The 19,782-nt window shown below is 40.6% G+C and overlaps 1 protein-coding gene across 1 annotated transcript; it reads right to left on the bottom strand.

Annotated features, from left to right (window-relative positions):
• Positions 1-750: 750 nt before the first annotated feature.
• Positions 751-4,269, bottom strand: LOC113938924 (putative olfactory receptor 2W6). Its single transcript, XM_035727693.1, is given in 3 exon segments — positions 751-1,707; positions 2,470-2,591; positions 4,239-4,269. Coding segments are annotated over 3 exon segments (1,110 nt in total).
• Between the last annotated feature and the right edge of the window lie 15,513 nt (positions 4,270-19,782).

The raw sequence follows: 19,782 nt of genomic DNA, 5'->3' as shown, positions 1-19,782 counted from the left end.
TAAAACCCTTAGAAAGAAAGAAAGCAAATGAGCAAAAGGAGAAAGAGAAAGGATAAAAGTGACAGAGAGAGGGGGCAGCAAATCAAGACTCTTGACTATAGAGAACACAGTGATGGTTACTGGAGGGTAGGTGGGGGGGACAAGTTAAATAAGGGATGCGGAATGCACTTGTGATGAGCATCAGGTGTTGTATGGAATTGTTGAATCACTATATTGCACACATAAACTAATATTACACCATATGTTAACTAACTGGAACTAAAATAAAAATTTAAAAAGCCAAATAACAAAAAACAAAAATAGGAAACTCCTCACTTAAGAAGAAACAACCTACATCCAGGCAGAGTCCTATAATTTGACTGATGTTGTTTTGCCCATCTCTGAAAAACCACCATAGTCATAAATAAAGGAGGTCCAAGAGGAGGCTGCTGGTGTTGTCTTATTTTTATTTGACATCTCATGACTTAATCTGCAGACTGTGTGCTTTGAATTAGTGCTCCTGGTCCCCTGCAGTTGTGGATGAAGCCCAAAGATGGATAAAAGGCAAGTATAGGAGAGATTTCCTAAAATAGATGCCTTTAAACTGAAGAAAACTACTTCACATCCAGAGAGCTGGGGATGAGGTCACACTCAAAATCGTCATGCCCAGCTGTGTTCCCTCTACTCTGAAAGTTTGCTCTCCACATCGTCACATACATATCAAATAGAGAGACTCCAGAACATCCTCCATCACCCCAGCATTCCTCTCCCTCAGGCTTCCCTGGCCCCCTTCTCTCCCCTCAGGAGCCTCTTTATCACCCCCTTTACATCCTTGTTCCTCAGAGTGTAGATCAAGGGGTTGATACTGGGAGAGACAATGGTGTAGGAGAGGGTGAGGAACTTGCCTTGGTCTTGGGAATAGCTATTGGCTGGCTGCAGGTACATGTAGATGATGGTCCCGTAGAAAAGGGAGACCATGGTTAGGTGGGGAGAGCAGGTATTGAATGCTTTCTGGCACCCAGTGGCTGACTTGATCCTCAGCACAGCAGCAGCAATCATGCCATAGGAGGTGAGGATCAGGCAGAGGGGCACCAGGAGAAGGGCGACACCCAGGGCAAAGGCAAATGCTTCCACAAACATGGTATCTTCACAGGACATGGTAATAAGAGCAGGCATCTCACACAGAAAGTGGTCCAGCCTGTTGCACCCACATTGGGAGAGTTGCATTATCTGGGGACACATGACAAATGAGTTTAGAAAGCCACAGAACCAGGACACAGTCACCAGCTGCAGTCAGAGACGTGGGTGCATGACCACAGTGTAGTGCAGCGGCTGGCAGACGGCCATGTAGCAATCATACGACATGACAGCCAGGAGAACACACTCAGTTGAGCCCAACACCATGTAGATATAGAGCTGGGCCACACAGCCATGGTAGGAGATGGTCTTCTCTGGACCCCAAAGGTTCCACAGCAGCTGGGGGACAATGCTGGTTGTAAAACAGAGGTCCAAGAAAGAAAGATTCCCAAGAAAGAAGTACATTGGTGTGTGGAGCCTGGCATCCATGATTGACAACAAGATGATGGCAGTGTTGCCCACAAGGGTCAGGATGTAGAAGACCAAGACAAAAGCAAAGAGAATTATCTCCAGTCGAGGGTGATCAGAAGAGCCCAGCAAGATGAATCCTTGTTGGTAGTTGTTATTGTGGTTTCCCGTAGTCTTCACCAGCTGTCATGGAAACACACAAGCAAGTATTGGATAAGACAGCAAATGAAGATGCTGCCCAGCACTCTCCAGTTTCCATGTGTGGGTCTATGAAGTTAGGAGAGTCATCTGCTCTTCCACACTTTCCTAGCATACACTTATTGATACCTATTGTATGCAAAGTAGTGTGTCTGATTCTCCTGGAAGGAAGAGGAGGCTAACTGAGAAGTTACCCTCCTTGGTGAATGATTGCAAATAATAAGAAAGAAAGGAGGAAGTAAAAGTTCTCTAAAAGATTTGTTAAAAAGGTGAATGTGCTTCAAATTATTCCCAACTGATCAGAGAAGCCCCTATAGAAGAGTTTAGGTTCAGGGACACTGCTGTACCTGAGAGGGTGTATTTTTTTTTTTTTTTTTGGTTGTTTTCCAAATAACAACTAAGAATTTTACCTGTGGCAGATTGAGCAAAATGTTTCTAGAAGAGAAAGTAGTACTTGCATAGACACAAAGAACCAAACTCATGGATGGCATCCAGGGAGTTCACAAATATGCATGTCACACAATTCCTTAACAACACATAATTTTATTGAGATTAAATGCAATACCATTTGACACTCACTATCAGAAAGAGTTGAGATGATAGACTGTACTCTGTCTCTGTAAAAGGCACATCTACACATGTGTGTCCTGATATGCAGTTCCTCTCTCCATGCCTTGGCTTCTCCTGGTGCACGCTGGAAAGTAGGCTAGATCCTGTCACACCCCCACCCAGACCTCAGGGCTCTACAGGACTGGTGGCATCAGCACAGTCCCTGAATATTCTCAGCTCTACATGTTTCCCATAGCTCATAGCAAGCGCTTTGCTGGGGTTCAGCCTTATAGCACTAGAGTCCACCAGGCTCGTATCAGCTGGGGGGATGGAAAATGCCAATAGCCATTAAGAAATGGCTTTGTGCATCCTGCACGGAGGAAGCTGCAGGAACAAGAATATGGAAATATTCTGCAGTGTGTGTCTGTCTCTATGTGACTGCTGTCAGCACCTGTCTAGCGTGACTGTGAAGAATTTATGAACTCTACCCAGCTGGGTTCTGCAAGTCCCCAATCACTGCTCCAGGCATAGGACCCCCAGTGAAGCTCCATGAAGACACAGAAGGGGGTGGAGAATGAGGAGAAGCAGCTAGCCAAGAACCAAAGACTGCGTGACCTCACTGTGTGAACAGAGTACTCGGAGAGAGACAATCCCACACACACTCTGCTGGTGTTGGCTGGGAAGAATCACTTGCATGTCTGTATCCACAGACCTGTCATGGCTTTCATCCAAGCTCAAGAGAGTCCCATGAGTGGCAAGGAGAAACTCAACACAAATTGCTTAGCAACATGCATCACTGAGGGCCTGACTCAGCAAAATTGCAAAGTTATCACATTTATTTCTTTATAATATATTTATTCTTTATTCTAGGTGACATTTCTCAAAGCTATTCCTTCATTGCAAGGTGACCTGATGCTCATTCTCATGTCCAATATCCAGAGGCTGTCCTCTGTGTCAGCCCACAGGTATTTCAAGTATAAATTACATACTTGTTTTTTTCATGGGCGTTAGCTCATATCCTTAGTCTGAACGATGAAACGGAGCTGCTGGAAATGGAAACTTAAAAGGGATAGTGCTATTCCAAAACTTGTAGTCACTTTGTGAGCACATGACATTACAAGTCTATACCAATTTTGACAGCTTTGGCCTAAAGGTATGAAGCTGGATTGACTCGTTGGGCTGGATTCTCTGACCAACTCTGCACCAGCACTTGGAGGAGAACCTGCTGAATGATATTCTGTGCCCTCTAAGTGGGACTTCACACCAAGCAGTAGAGCTATTTTTTGTCTATCCTAAAAGCCATCATTCTTTCCACACTTACAATAGATCAGATGTTTCCCAGAGTTTCTGCACCTACAGTTCTAAGCCATGGTTAGAGCAGCCCTGCAAGGTGGGCAGGCCTAGAATCTCGGTGTTAGGGAGGCCCATAATGCTAGTCCTACCTGTTAGTTCAAAGTTCCCACTCTTTCTCCCGCCCCTGTTCTCATCATTTTAAACTTGTTTAAAGGTGGTCATTTCCTCTTGCTTCTTCCACTAATCTGCACAGGGCCTAACAACAAAGGCCTAACAAAAAATCCATCATTATGGAGAAAATCCTGTGATCATTCTCAGCATTGCTGGGGAAGCCTTGCAATGCTTGATTGGTCACTGTGCCAAAACAGAAGTGTTCTGTTCGTTGGGGAAATCAGAAAAGATGATCTGATGTGTGTGCATCAAGATCAGGGGATGGCTTCGGATTGGCCCAGCTAGGAATGGGGAAGCAAGTATAAGGTACTCGCTCCTTTTCTACTTGTCATAGATCCACTTGTTCAAATTTGGTGCATTCAATCATTTCTGAATGGGATGCAATAACTCCGTTCCAAACTGGAGTTAATGTGCAAAGTGGGATTGAGAAACCTCATTCAGGTGCCCTAATAGATATAAACCTTAATAGAACTAGCACACAAGACAATTACAGATCCACATACAAAGGACTGGAGATACAGGACTGAAGCTCATCCTACCGCAAACCTCCTTTCCATGTCCTCACCCTTGTTTTTCCAGATTCTGTCAGCTCTCCTTACTTCAATCCCAGAGATCAGCCAGGAGTTTTCTTGGGGAGAAGGCAACTAATTCTGCTCCCTTCTAGTTTCTGGGTCTTCCAGAAGAAATTCTAACAAAAGCTCTGATGAGGGATTGAGCACAGAAATAAGGTCTGCCCCATCGAAGTAGTAATGAATCTTTAGGTAGGGCAGCATGGATGCATAGCTGACGATGGGCTGAAGCTCTCCAGACCAACCTGAGGGGCATCTCTTCTGCAGCTCAGGGCCTGGGCAAGGGGAAGGGGGATGGGAGTGGCAGAGTGCCACATTTCAAATCAGCATGTTTTATGTCGCACACATAGATACAGGTACCCTAGGGTTAAGGAGATGGCAGGTGACCCCTAGGGAGAAAGGGAAGCATACTATTTCTAAGAGCTTTAAGAATTTACCTAAGTGTCATTTTTTTTTAATTTTTTTATTGTTATATTAATCACCATATATTACATAATTTGTTTTGGTGTACTGTTCCATGATTCATTGTTTGTTCATAACACCCAGTGCTCCATGCAGAACGTGCCCTCCTCAATACCCATCACCAGGCGAACCCATCCCCCCACTCTCCTCCCCTCTAGAACCCTCAGTTTGTTTTTCAGAGTCCATCATCTCTCCTGGTTTGTCTCCCCCTCTGACTTACTCCCCTTCATTCTTCCTCTCCTGCTGTCTTCTTCTTTTTCTTTTTTCTTAAAATATGTTGCGTCATTCGCTTCAGAAGTACAGATCTGTGATTCAACAGTCTTACACAATTCACAGCGCTCACCGTAGCACATATCTTCCCCAATGTCCATCACCCAGCCACCCCATCCCTCCCACCCCCCAACCACTCCAGCAACCCTCAGTTTGTTCCTGAGATTAAGAATTCCTCATATCAGTGAGGTCATATGATACATGTCTTTCTCTGATTGACTTATTTCACTCAGCATAACACCCTCCAGTTCCATCCACGTCGTTGCAAATGGCAAGATCTCATTCCTTTTGATGGCTGCATAATATGCCATTGTGTATATATACCACCTCTTCTTTATCCATTCATCCGTCGATGGACATCTTGGCTCTTTCCACAGTTTGGCTATTGTGGACATTGCTGCTATAAACATTGGGGTGCACGTACCCCTTCGGGTCCCTATATTTGTATCTTTGGGGTAAATACCCAGTAGTGCAATTGCTGGATCGTATGGTAGCTCTATTTTCAACTGTTTGAGGAACCTCCATACTGTTTTCCAGAGTGGCTGCACCAGCTTGCATTCCCACCAATAGTGTAGGAGGGTTCCCCTTTCTCTGCATCCCCACCAACATCTGTCGTTCCCTGACTTGTTAATTTTAGCCATTCTGACGGGTGTGAGGTGGTATCTCATTGAGGTTTTGATTTGGATTTCCCTGATGCTGAGCGATGTTGAGCACTTTTTCATGTGCCTGTTGGCCATTTGGATGTCTTCTTTGGAAAAATGTCTGTTCATGTCTTCTGCCCATTTCTTGATTGGATTATTTGTTCTTTGGGTGTTGAGTTTGATAAGTTCTTTATAGATTTTGGATACTAGCCCTTTATCTGATATGTCATTTGCAAATATTTTCTCCCATTCTGTCGGTTGTCTTTTGGTTTTGTGAACTGTTTCTTTTGCTGTGCAAAAGCTTTTTATCTTGATGAAATCCCAATAGTTCATTTTTGCCCTGGCTTCCTGTGCCTTTGGCGATGTTTCTAGGAAGAAGTTGCTGCGGCTGAGGTCGAAGAGGTTGCTACCTGTGTTCTCCTTTAGGATTTGGATGGACTCCTGTCTCACGTTTAGGTCTTTCACCCATTTGGAGTCTATTTTTGTGTGTGGTGTAAGGAAATGGTCCAGTTTCATTCTTCTGCATGTGGCTGTCCAATTTTCCCAACACCACTTGTTGAAGAGACTGTCTTTTTTCCACTGGATATTCTTTCCTGCTTTGTCAAAAATGAGTTGACCATAGAGTTGAGGGTCCATTTGTGGGCTCTTGATTCTGTTCCATTGATCTATGTGTCTGTTTTTGTGCCAGTACCATACTGTCTTGATGATGACAGCTTTGTAATAGAGCTGGAAGTCCGGAATTGTGATGCCACCAGCTTTGCTTTTCTTTTTCAATATTCCTCTGGCTATTCGGGGTCTCTTCTGGTTCCATACAAATTTGAGGATTATTTGTTCCATTTCTTTGAAAAAAGTGCATGGTATTTTGATGAGGATTGCATTGAATGTGTAGATTGCTCTAGGTAGCATTGACATCTTCACAATGTTTGTTCTTCCAATCCATGAGCATGGAACGTTTTTCCACTTCTTTGTGTCTTCTTTAATTTCTTTCCTGAGTATTTTATAGTTTTCTGAGTACAGATTCTTTGCCTCTTTGGTTAAATTTATTCCTAGGTATCTTATGGTTTTGGGTGCAATTGTGAATGGGATCGACTCCTTGATTTGTCTCTCTTCTGTCTTGTTGTTGGTGTATAGGAATGCCACTGATTTCTGTGCATTGATTTTATAGCCTGCTACTTGACTGAATTCCTGTATGAGTTCTAGCAGTTTTGGGGTGGAGTCTTTTGGGTTTTCCACATAAAGTATCATATCATCTGCAAAGAGTGAGAGTTTGACTTCCTCTTTGCCGATTTGGATGCCTTTGATTTCTTTTTGTTGTCTGATTGCTGTGGCTAGGACTTCTAATACTATGTTGAATAGCAGTGGTGAGAGTGGACATCCCTGCCGCGTTCCTGACCTTAGGGGGAAAGCTCTCAGCTTTCCCCATTGAGAATGATATTCGCTGTAGGTTTTTTGTAGATGGCTTTTATGATATTGAGGTATGTACCCTCTATCCCTATACTCTGAAGAGTTTTGATCAAGAAAGGATGCTGTACTTTGTCAAATGCTTTTTCTGCATCTATTGAGAGGATCATATGATTCTTGTTCTTTCTTTTGTTAATGTATTGTATCACGTTGATTGATTTGCGGATGTTGAACCAGCCTTGCAGCCCAGGGATAAATCCCACTTGGTCGTGGTGAATAATCCTTTTAATGTACTGTTGGATCCTATTGGCTAGTATTTTGGTGAGAATATTTGCATCCATGTTCATCAAGGATATTGGTCTGTAATTCTCCTTTTTGATGGGATCTTTGTCTGGTTTTGGGATCAAGATAATGGTGGCCTCCTAAAATGAATTTGGAAGTTTTCCTTCCATTTCTATTTTTTGGAACAGTTTCAGGAGAATAGGTATTAATTCTTCTTTAAATGTCTGATAGAATTCCCCTGGGAAGCCATCTGGCCCTGGGCTTTTGTTTCTTGGGAGATTTTTGATCACTGCTTCAATTTCCTTAGTGGTTATAGGTCTCTTCAGGTTTTCTATTTCTTCCTGGTTCAGTTTTGGTAGTTGATACATCTCTAGGAATGCACCCATTTCTTCCAGGTTATCTAATTTGCTGGCATAGAGTTGCTCGTAATATGTTCTTATAATTGTTTGTATTTCTTTGGTGTTGGTTGTGATCTCTCCTCTTTCATTCATGATTTTGTTGATTTGGGTCATTTCTCTTTTTTTTTTGATCAGTCTGGCCAGGGGTTTATCAATCTTGTTAATTCTTTCAAAGAACCAGCTCCTAGTTTCGTTGATCTGTTCTACTGTTCTTTTGGTTTCTATTTCATTGATTTCTGCTCTGATCTTTATTATTTCTCTTCTCCTGCTGGGTTTAGGCTTTATTTACTTTTCTTTCTCCAGCTCCTTTAGGTGTAGGGTTAGATTGTGTATTTGAGACCTTTCTTGTTTCTTGAGAAAGGCTTGTATTGCTATATACTTTCCTCTCAGCACTGCCTTTGCTGTATCCCAAAGATTTTGGACAGTTGTGTTTTCATTTTCATTGGTTTCCATGAATTTTTTAAATTCTTCTTTAATTTCCTGGTTGACCCATTCATTTTTTAGTAGGATGCTCTTTAGCCTCCATGTATTTGAGTTCTTTCCGACTTTCCTCTTGTGGTTGAGTTCTAGTTTCAAAGCATTGTGGTCTGAAAATATACAGGGAATGATCCCAATCTTATGGTACCGGTTGAGACCTGATTTGTGACCTAGGATGGGATCAATTCTGGAGAATGTTCCATGGGCACTAGAGAAGAATGTGTATTCCGTTGCTTTGGGATGGAATGTTCTGAATATGTCTGTGAAGTCCATTTGGTCCAGTGTGTCATTTAAAGTCTTTATTTCCTTGTTGATCTTTTGCTTAGAGGATCTGTCCATTTCAGTCAGGGGGGTGGTAAAGTCCCCCACTATTATTGTATTGTTGTCAATGTGTTTCTTTGCTTTTGTTATTAATTGCCTTATATAATTGGCTGCTCGCACGTTCAGGGCATAGATATTTACAATTGTTAGATCTTCTGGTTGGATAGACGCTTTAAGTAGGATATAGTGTCCTTCTTCATCTCTTATTACAGTCTTTGTTTTAAAATCTAGTTTGTCTGATATAAGGATTACCACTCCAGCTTTCTTTTGGTGTCCATTAGCATGGTAAATGGTTTTCCACCCCCTCACTTTCAATCTGGGGGTGTCTTTGGGTCTAAAATGAGTCTCTTGCAGACAGCATATGGATGGGTCTTGTTTTTTAATCCAATCTGATAGCCTGTGTCTTTTGATTGGGGCATTGAGCCCATTTACATTCAGGGTAACTATTGAAAGGTATGAATTTAGTGCCATTGTATTGCCTGTAAGGTGACTGTTACTGTATGTTGTCTGTGTTCCTTTCTGATCTTTGCTGCTTTTAGGCTCTCTCTTTGCTTAGAGGACCCACCCCCTCAATATTTCCTGGAAGGCTGGTTTCGTGTTTGCAAATTCCTTTAGTTTTTGTTTGTTCTGGAAGCTTTTTATCTCTCCTTCTATTTTCAATGACAGCCTAGCTGGATATAGTATTCTTGGCTGCATATTTTTCTCGTTTAGTGCTCTGAAGATATCTTGCCAGTCCTTTCTGGCCTGCCAGGTCTCTGTGGATAGGTCTGTTGCCAATCTAATGTTTCTACCATTGTAGGTTACATATCTCTTCTCCCGAGCTGCTTTCAGGATTTTCTCTTTGTCTCTGAGACTCGTAAGTTTTACTATTAGATGTCGGGTTGTTGACCTATTTTTATTGATTTTGAGAGGGGTTCTCTGTGCCTCCTGGATTTTGATGCCTGTTTCCTTCCCCACATTAGGGAAGTTCTCTGCTATTATTTGCTCCAATATACCTTCTGCCCCTCTCTCTCTTTCTTCTTCTTCTGGGATCCCAATTATTCTAATGTTGTTTCGTCTTATCGAATCACTTATCTCTCGAATTCTGCCTTCGTGATCCTGTAGTTGTTTCTCCCTCTTTTTCTCAGCCTCTTTATTTTCCATCATTTGGTCTTCTATATCGCTGATTCTCTCTTCTGCCTCATTTATCCTAGCATTTAGTGCCCCCATTTTTGATTGCACCTCATCAATAGCCTTTTTGATTTCGACTTGGTTAGATTTTAGTTCTTTTATTTCTCCAGAAAGGGTTTCTCTAATAACTTCCACGCTTTTTTCAAGCCCAGCTAGTATCTTTAAAGTCATGATTCTGAACTCTAGGTCCGACATCGTACTAATGTCCGTATTGAGTAGGTCCCTGGCTGACGGTACTACCTCTTGTTCTTTTTGCTGAGGTGATTTTTTTCGTCTTGTCATTTTGTCCAGAGGAGAATAGATGAATGAGAGAACAAAATGCTAACAGGTTAACAACGTCCCCAGCAAATATACTGTATACAAATCAGAAAAGACCTGAAACCAGGGGAAAAGAAAGGGAAAGAAATAAAAAAGAAAGAGAAAAAAAGAAAAAAAAGATAAAAACAAAAACAGAACAATACAAAAAAATGCAGAATGTGATCAAATATGATCAGGCTAGTGCATAGATCAGTGCCACACACTAGATTTTGGGCGTATTTTGGTCTGTTAGAAAAAAGTGTCTCCTAAAATTTTAAAGGAAGAAAGACATATATATACAAAATAAGGGTTGATACAATGAAGGGATAGAAGATGACTGTAAAGATGAAAATTATAAAAGATTTTATAAAAGGACTTGATAAGTTAAGAAGTTGTTTGAAAAAAGAAAGAAGATTTAAAAAAAAAAAAAGAAAAAAGGGAGAGAATGTGATCAGGCAGGAGACTAGAACAGAACCATACACTAGTGATTTAGGGTATATTTTTATCTGTTAGAAGAAACTGTATCTCAAAATTTTAAAAAGAGAACAACTTATATATGTATATGCCAAAAATAAGGGTAACTACTATGAAGGGATAAAATATGACTCTAAAAATGAAAAATAAAAAATGTTTTTTTTTTGTTAAAAAAGAGATTGATAAGATGTTGGTTGAAAAAGGGAAAAAGAAAAAGAAAAAAAAAACAGTTAACAAAAATTAACTTTGATGAACTAATGAATCATGGTAAAAAAAAGCCATGAATCTATGTGCAGTATTCCCCTATCGCTGGAGTTCTCCCGTTCTCCTTGATCGGTAAACTTGGTCTTGGGTTGCTGGCTGTTCGTGCTGATCTTCTGGGGGAGGGGCCTGTTGCTGTGGTTTCCAAATGTCTTTGCCGGAGGCTGAATTGCCCCGCCCTTGTCGGTCTGGGTTAAGCAAGCTGCTCGGGTTTGATCTCAGGAGCTTTTGTTCCCTGCAAGCTCTCGGTACAGCCTTGGAGGACCAGGGCAGAAATGGTGGCTTCCCAATCTCCGCCCGGAGGAGCTGAGAACTCGGGGCCCCGCTCCTCAGTGCGCCCCCAGAGAAAAGCAGTCACTCCCTTGTCCCCGGTCTCCGGCCGCACTCCATGCTCACCCGGCCTGTGACCGAGCGTTTGTATCTCTGGCACCCAACCCCGTGTGGAGTCTGCAAACCCAGCAGATCCCTGCGGTGCGTTCCCGCACCGCTCCTCCCCGGGAAGGAAGGGGAGTCTCCCCGGATCTGCTGCTTGTTGGGTCCCTGCTGGAGGAGCCGTGCCCCGACTGGGTCGCAGATCACAGTTTATGGCAACCCCGAGCTGAGAGCCCGCGCCTCGGCTCCGTCTCTGCAGCCGGCTTCCCTGCTCCGATACTTGGGAGCTCTGGCGCACTCAGGCTCCCCCGGTCTTTCTGTGACCCCAAGGGTCCTGAGACCCCACTGTCCCGCGAGGGTTCCACCCCCGCTTAGCCACTGGAGCAACGTCCCTCAGCGGAGCCGACTTCTAACAGTTCCGATTTTGTGCTCCGCGGCTCTAGCACTTGCCAGAAGCGGCCGACGGAGGCCCCTCCCCCGCCGTCTATCCTCCCGAATATCGCCTCGGATTCACTTCTCCGCACATCCTACTTTCCAGTAAGTGGTCGCTTCTCTGTTCAGAGAGTTGTTGTTACTCTCCTCTTTGATCTCCTGTTGAGTTCGTAGGTGTTCAGAATGGTTTGATCCCTATTCAGCTGAATTCCTGAGACCAGACGAAATCTAGGTCTCCTATTCCTCCGCCATCTTGCTCCGCCCCCTCCCTAAGTGTCATTTTATTGGTGCATACTAAGAAGATGAAAAGGCAAATGTGACATCCTGTCCCCTTGGGAATTTGGAATAGTCTGGGCGCTTGGGAACAGATAACAACTTGTTTACAGAGCGAGGACATTAGGGACTAGTGCTCTCATCCAGAGGTTGGCCCAGTCCCCCATGTATAAAGGCCTCAGGGAGGCACCATGGAAAGTTCCCAATCAAGAAACTCAGGTTGCATGAGGAGAGAATTGATTTGGGGGCTTCATGTAAAAATAAAAGCAGATCAATTTCCTCATTTGGTCCTGGACTCACAGAATAAAAATGAAATTCTAGGGAGACAAGCAAACCCAAATAGTTGAATCTGCACCCTCCAACATGGGAAAGAATGGAGCAAGAGAAAACATGTCAGAAACTTTCCGGTTGGTCATTGCCATATTGAGATGCTGAGAGAAAATTCACTTTTTCTTCTTCTACACCCAGTGTATAGTACTGCTTCTCTGCGCATGGAACCGTATTGTGAGGCTGCTGTCTGGCCAGCCCAGTCCAGTTCAAGTGACCCAATGATGTCTACCCCTCTCCTGTCCCACAGTCACTGTGCATATGTCTTTCCAGGGGCCAAGGCTGCCTTTTCTTGCCCCCTGCAGACTTCCCAAACACTCTAGAAGAACCCACAACTCTTGGCATATGTTAGTTCCTTGTACCTACTTATAAATAGATTGAGATTCACATAACATAGCTTAACTTTAGGCACCAATAATTTTGATATACTATTATAATTGTTAATAAATCTTCTTAATTCCTATGAAGTCTGCATCTTGGTTTTCGGATACATGTATTTGTGATTGCTTCTGTTTGTTTTAGTTTGGGTATATATGTGAGATCTCGGCAATTAAGTACTTAACATTCCCATTATAGAATGTAAAATTCTTAAACGCACAATCCTACACATATTTAGAATTTACAGGAATTTTAGAAAATTATCTGGTCCTTGAACAGTAATAACAATAATGAGACAAAGAAAAAGTCAGAGAGCTGACTGATAGGTGGCCCCTACGGTTGGCCCTGACTTTCCTTGTAGGAAGCCACAAACCCATTGGGCAAGCACTTCATATCTCCAGGTCAACAATTCCCAAAGTGTAATCCTAGGATCAGCATCATCAGCTATCCTGGGAATTTGTTAGAATTCCGAATCTTTTTTTTTTCTATTACATGGGTCTTCATTTCTACCAGGTTTATTGAGATATAACTGAAATATAGCATTGTGTAAGTTTAAGATGCCCATCATGATAATTTGACATATATTATGAAATGATGACCACAGTGGGGTTGACTAGTCCCTCCATCATCCCATATAATTAACTTTTTGTGCATGTGTGTGATAAGAACATTTAAGCTCTACTCTCTTAGCATCTTTACAGTATAATACAGTTTTGCGACTATAGTCTTTGTGGTCTATATTAGAGTCTCCAGAACATATTCATCTTTTAACTGAAAGTTCAGACCCTTTGACCAATATCCTTTTCCCCCACCCCACCCCCAGCCCCTTGCTGTTTCTAAGCCTCTTTGAGTATGGCTCTTTTGTTGTTGCTTTTTAGATTCCACATATAAGTGAGATCATACATTGTTCGTCTTTCTCTGCCTGATTTATTTCATGTTCTCAAGGCCCATCCATGTGGTCACATTGTCAGGATTTTCTTCTTCCTACTGGCTATGTAATAATGGAATATTATTGGAATGGAATATATATTGCATTCCATATATATATGCCATTCATCCCCTGATGGACACTTAGGTTGTTTCCATGTCTTGCATATTGTGGATAAAGCTGAAATAACCATGACAATGCAGATTTCTCTTCAAGTTAGAAATTTCATTTCCTTCAGATATACACACAAATGTGGGATTAATGGATCATATGGTAGTTCTATTTTTTATTTTTTTTAAACCTGTACAGGTTTCCATAGTAACTGAACCAGTTTGCATTCCTGCCAACAGTGCATGAGGGTTCCCTTTTCTCTGCATCCTTTCCAACACTTGTTATCTCTTGTCTGTGATTTTAGCCATTCTGACTGATGTAAGGAGGTATCTCATTGTGGTTTTGATTTGCATTTCCCTGATGATCAGTGATGTTGAGCACCTTTTAATGTGCCTGTTGGCCATTTGAATGTCGTCTTTGGAAAAATATCTGTTCAGGTACTTTATGCATATTTAAAACAGGTTATTGGCTTTTTGTTTGTTTTTTTGTTTTTGGTTTTGGCTTTTTTGGGGGGCCTTTTTTGCTCTTCAGTTGTATGAATTCCTTATATATTTTGGATTTTAACACCTTATCATATATATGGTTTGCCAATTTTTTTTCCCATTCTGTAGATTGCCTTTTCATTTTGTCAATTGTTTCTTTTGCTGTGAAGAGGCTTTGTAGTTTGATGTAGTCCCACTTGTTGATTTTGCCTTTGTAACTTATGCTTTCTTTCTTTTAAGATTTTACTTACTTTTTGTGAGAGAGAGAGAAAGAGACAGAACACAGGTGGGAGGAGGGGCAGAGGGAGAGGGAAAAGCAGACTCCTCTCTGAGCAGGGAGCGTGATGCGGGACTCCATCCCAGGACCCTGAAATCATGCCCTGAGCTGAAGGCAGATGCTTAACTGACGAAGCCACCCAGGCACCCCTATGCTTTCAGTGTCATATCCAAAAATATTATTGTCAAGAACAATATCACGGAGCCTTTTTCCTATGTTTTCTCATAGAAGTTTTATAGTGTCAAGTCTTACATTTTATATCTTTAATCCATTTCAAGGGGCACCTGGGTGGCTCAGTCATTAAGCGTCTGGCCTTCGGCTCAGGTCATGATCCCAGGGTCCTGGGATCGAGCCCCACATCGGGCTCCCTGCTCAGCAGGGAGCCTGTTTCTCCCTCTCCCACTCCCCGTGTTTGTGTTCCCTCTCTCGCTGTGTCTCTCTCTGTCAAATAAATAAATAAAATCTTTAAAAAAAATCCATTTCAAGCTATTTTTTCTAAATGGCATAAGTTAGGAATCCAATTTCATTGTTTTGCATATGATTACACAATTTTCCCAACACCATGTATTGAAGAAATGGGCATGGATTAAAGACATAAATATTTTTTGCATGGCAAATTTGAGAACCACAGCTCTAGGCCTATATCTCTTTATCTTTAAAGTCCCTTCTAAATGAGCTTGTAACGTTTGAGTAACAATCTAAAGATATTACATCATAAAAAAATTTCAATTGGATCAATTAAACAGATTGTCTTGGGAAATTTTATTATCCATGTGAGATATCTTTATGTTTTGAAGTATAGAGTGCATTTTTATTAACTCTAAGTTCAAAGTTTCCTATCAATGTCTCAGGGGGGATTTTAATGATATCAGCGAATATAATGAGCTATAAATGCTTCTACTTTCTTTTCTTGAGATGTTCCTGAAGAGAGGAAAATTTTGAAGCAACTCACAAAGAGAATGATTGACATTACCTCATGCCTCTACCTGGAAAACCTGGTTAGTTGAGAGGGAAGGTAATCAGGAAAAGGTCACAGAAGCCCGCTCACTCAGGATGGAATAACTTTAAGAGAAGAATAATGTGAAACAGCTAAATTGGACAATAATTTTTGGTTGCTTGGCTGTAAAAGCTTTAGAAAAGGACCAACTGGGGTTTCAATTCCAACTTTGCTTCTCAATAGCTTTATAATTTTGATGAGTTGTCTAACCTCTTCAAGCTTCCTTTTTTTATCAATAAAATGGAAACATTATTAAAACGTAACTCAAGTGATTGCTGTGATGATGAAATGACAAGATAATTCCATGCAAAATGTTTCTCACAAGGGGCACCTGGTTTCCTCAGTCAATTAACGTCCAACTCTTGGTCAGCTCAGGTTGTGATCACAGGGTCATGAGATCCAGCCCCATGTTGGACTCCACAGTCAGTGGGGAGGTTGCTTGAGGTTCTTTCTCTCCCTCCGTCTCTGCCTCTCCTCCTGCTTTCTTAAATAAATAAGTAAATCTCAAGGAAAATAAAATAATAAAATAAAATGTTTCTTGCAGTGCTCACACATAGTGAAAATTCCATAGACATTAATGAGAAATCACTGCTAAATCATTTTGTGCTTTCATCTGGACACATCTTCAGAAACAAGAAGGTGGTAAATGTGGACCAAGCTATGCATTCTCTCATATGGTACTCACTGGGGAGAACCCAAGTGCAAAGCTGGACTTGGAAAATGACATACAAGATGGTATCCAGAAATGAGAATGGAGTATGATTTTCTTTGATAACTCATCAGTAGATCATTAACATTTATTTTCTAGTTATTACCAATCATATTCTCTTTTGCATCTTGTTTGCCTCTGTAATACCATTCTGACTCAGTTCACCCCCAAAATTACATCTGCCTCTCACTCCTCCATTCTGTTTCATTCACTCTTCCTAGGTTCTCTTGGGAGACTGCTTCAAGAAATAGAGGTAGTACATATCTGAAAGCCTATATTTACCTTTTGCATTGGAATGTATCCTACATAGAGAAATATGCTTACATTAGAAAATGGATACACCCATGTAACCATCCAAGGGAAGGAAGGAAGGGAGAGAGAGAGAGAGAGAGAGAGAGAGAGAGAGAGAGGAAGGAAGGAAGGAAGGAAGGAAGGAAGGAAGGAAGGAAAAGAAATTTCCAGAACCCCAAAGCCTCTCATGAACCATTCCCTTTCACCCCCTCAAAGACAAACTTTATCTGCTCTGACTCTATAGTTTTTTCTTTCTTTTTAATTTTATGTAAGTGTAATATACAGTAAGTATATTTATTTCTATATTATTTTGCTCAATTCTGCTTTTATCAATTTTCATTGTATATAGCACCCATTTTATGAATATATCACACTTAATTTGTTCACTTCCTGTGGATAGTTATCAGATTGCTTCCTGTCGTGGACTGTTATTAATAAGGCTATGGGTATTACTGTACATGTCTTTTGGTATAGATGTGCACTTACACCTGACAAATATATACCTAAGAGTAAAATTATGATCTTAGAAAATGCATATGTTCAAATTTAGTAAGAAAAATGTCCAACAGTTTTTCAAAATATTTTTCAAAATATCAATTATATTCCCACCAACAGTGAATGGAGATACTGTGCTCTGTCTCCCCCAGTGTGTAATTTGTCAAGGCTTAAATTTTAGACGTCGGACATGTTAGTGACACCTCAGTGTGTTTTAAGGTGCATATCACTGGTTACTAATGAGTAAGTAGGACACCTTCTATACTCACTATTTGTACATCCTCTTTTAACAAGTGTCTCTAAGTATTTTGTCCATTCTTCTATTAGATTGTTCCTTTTTTGTTTCCTTACTTATTTGTAGAATAGTTTTTTAGAGGGAGTGTGGGGGTCAGAGGAAAGAGAGAGAGAGTCTCAAGCAGAGTCCATCCTGAAGCATGGAGCCTGATGCAGTGGCTCCAACCCACGACCCCGAGATCACGACCTGAGACAAAATCAAGAGTCAGATGCTTAACTAACTGAGCCACCCAGGCACCCCATTTGTAGAAGTTTTTAATGTGTTCTGGCTATTAGCTCTTTGCCAGTTATGTGTAATACAAATATTTTTATCCAATTTGAGGCATGCCTCTTCACTTTTTTAGTGTTGTCTTTGGATGTCCTTAAAGTAGAGAGGCAAAACACCAAAACAATTTTGAAAAAAATGAAAAATAAAAAGGGAAGAATCAGTCTACCCTATATCAAGATTTATTAAAGGTATAGTAACCAAATCTAGGAATTATTAGAGAAGGGATAAACACAGAGATTAATAGCATACAATAGGAAACCCAGAAACAGGCTGTCACAAAACATGCTTGACCGATTTTTCACAAAAATGCAGAAACAAATCAATGGAGGAAAAGTAGCCTTTTCAACAATAGTTGCTAGAACAACTGGACATCCACTGGTGAAAAAAAAAATCCAATTAAGTCACACATAGCTTATGCAAAAGTTATGGATCATAAACGCAAATGCAAATGGATCACAGATCATACAGAAAGTTCCCACACATGATATCAAAAGTACAGTTCATAAAAGAAAAATTAATAAATTGGGCTTAATCCAAATTAAAACTTTCATTCAGTAAAAGATCCCATTTAGAGAATGAAAATGCAAACCAGAGACTGGGAGGAAATATTTGCAATATATTACATATCTTGTATCCAGCATACATAAATAACTCCTAAATACCAACAGTAAAAACACATAACTAATCCAAATGGGCAAGGCAATGCCAACTGATGTCACAAATATAGCTGGGTAGGAGAGCCAAATTCAGTCCTCCCACAAATAGCAACAATCAGACAGCTCTCCACAAATAAGCACAGCTCTGAGAGAGGTCAGGAGTCTACTTAAGAAGTTTCAGGAACACAGTGGAACGAAAAAAAAAACCTTAGAATAACTGAAACCCCCAACATTCTCACTTCCTAGTGCAATCACATTGGGCATAGCCTCCAACATTAGAATTTTTTTTTAATTTTTTTTTTTTGGTTTTTTTTTTTTTTTTTGGTGGGAGGAGACAGAAATATATAGCCCATAGCATTGTTTTCATTTTCATTTGTCTGGAGATATTTTTTATTACTTTTTTATTAACCTTTATCTGATATGTCATTTGCAAATATCTTCTCCCATTCCACCGGTTGCCTTTTAGTTTTGTTGACTGTCCTTCACTTCACATCAGGACTTATCTTGATGAAGTCCCAATAGTTCATTTTTGCTTTTGTTTCCCTTGCCTCCAGCGACATGTCTAGTAAGTTGCTGTGGCTGAGGTGAAAGAGGTTTCCTCCTGTGTTCTCCTCCAGGTTTTTTATGGTTTCCTGTCTCACATTTAGGTCTTTCATCCATTTTGAGTTTATTTTCTATTTTAGCCAATGTACTCCTCCACAATGCATATGTTGAAATCTTGTCCCCTCAACATGATGATATTAGGAGGTGCAGAAGTTGGGAGATGTTAGCTCATGAGGGTGGAACTTCCACAAATGAGATTAGGGCCCTCTTAAAAGAGACCCCACAGAGCTCCTTAGCCCTTTCTACCATGTGAAGACACAAAGAGAAGTCTTCAGCCAGAAGAGGGCCCTCAGTCAACCATGCTGGCACCCTATCCTCAGATTTCCAACGGTCAGAAGTGTCAGAAGTAAATGTGTGGCTTATAAGTTACTCAGTCTGTGGTATTTTGTTATAGTAGCTCAAATGGACTGAGACAGACAATATGCCAAAACTTACAAGATGCAGCAAAAGCCATTCTAAGAGGGAAGTTCATAGCAATAAAATATATATAAGTATATATATTTACTTATTTATTTATATATAAATATATAAAGTTCTATATTTAAAAAGAAAAATAGATAAAAAATAAAGTTCTGTATTTTAAAAGATCTCAAATAAACAAAAACTTTATAACTAACGATATTAGAAAAAGAAGAACTAAACCCAAAGTTACCAGAAAGAAAGGAGATAATAAATATTATAGCAGGAATAAATCAAATAGAGAATAAAAATAACATATTGACTAAGAAAAAAAAGACAAAAGATGCAAATAAATAAAATCAGAAATGAAAGGGGATACATTGTAATGGAAGGCTCAGAATTTTTTTTAAAAAGATTGTAAACACAATTGTGAACAACTATAAGCCCCAAAAATAGACGGCCTAGAAGAAAATAATAAATTCCTAGAAGCACACAATCTACTGACTGAATCAAGAAGAAATGGAAAGCCTGAATAGATCAATAATGAAGGAGATGGGTTCAGTAATCAAGAACCTCCCAGAAAAGAAAATCCCAGGACCAGATGGCTTCCCAGGTGAATACTACCAAACATTCAAAGGAGAATTTGCACCAAGTTTTCCTAAACTTTTCCCCAAAACAGAACAGGGAACACTTCCAAACTCATTTTATGACACCAGCATCGCCCTCATATCA

The sequence above is a fragment of the Zalophus californianus genome, chromosome 5, assembly GCF_009762305.2.
Source record: "Zalophus californianus isolate mZalCal1 chromosome 5, mZalCal1.pri.v2, whole genome shotgun sequence".
NCBI classification, from domain to species: Eukaryota; Metazoa; Chordata; class Mammalia; order Carnivora; family Otariidae; genus Zalophus; species Zalophus californianus.
The sequence above is the reverse complement of the archived record's forward strand: the minus strand, read 5'-3'. Positions and strand labels throughout refer to the sequence as shown.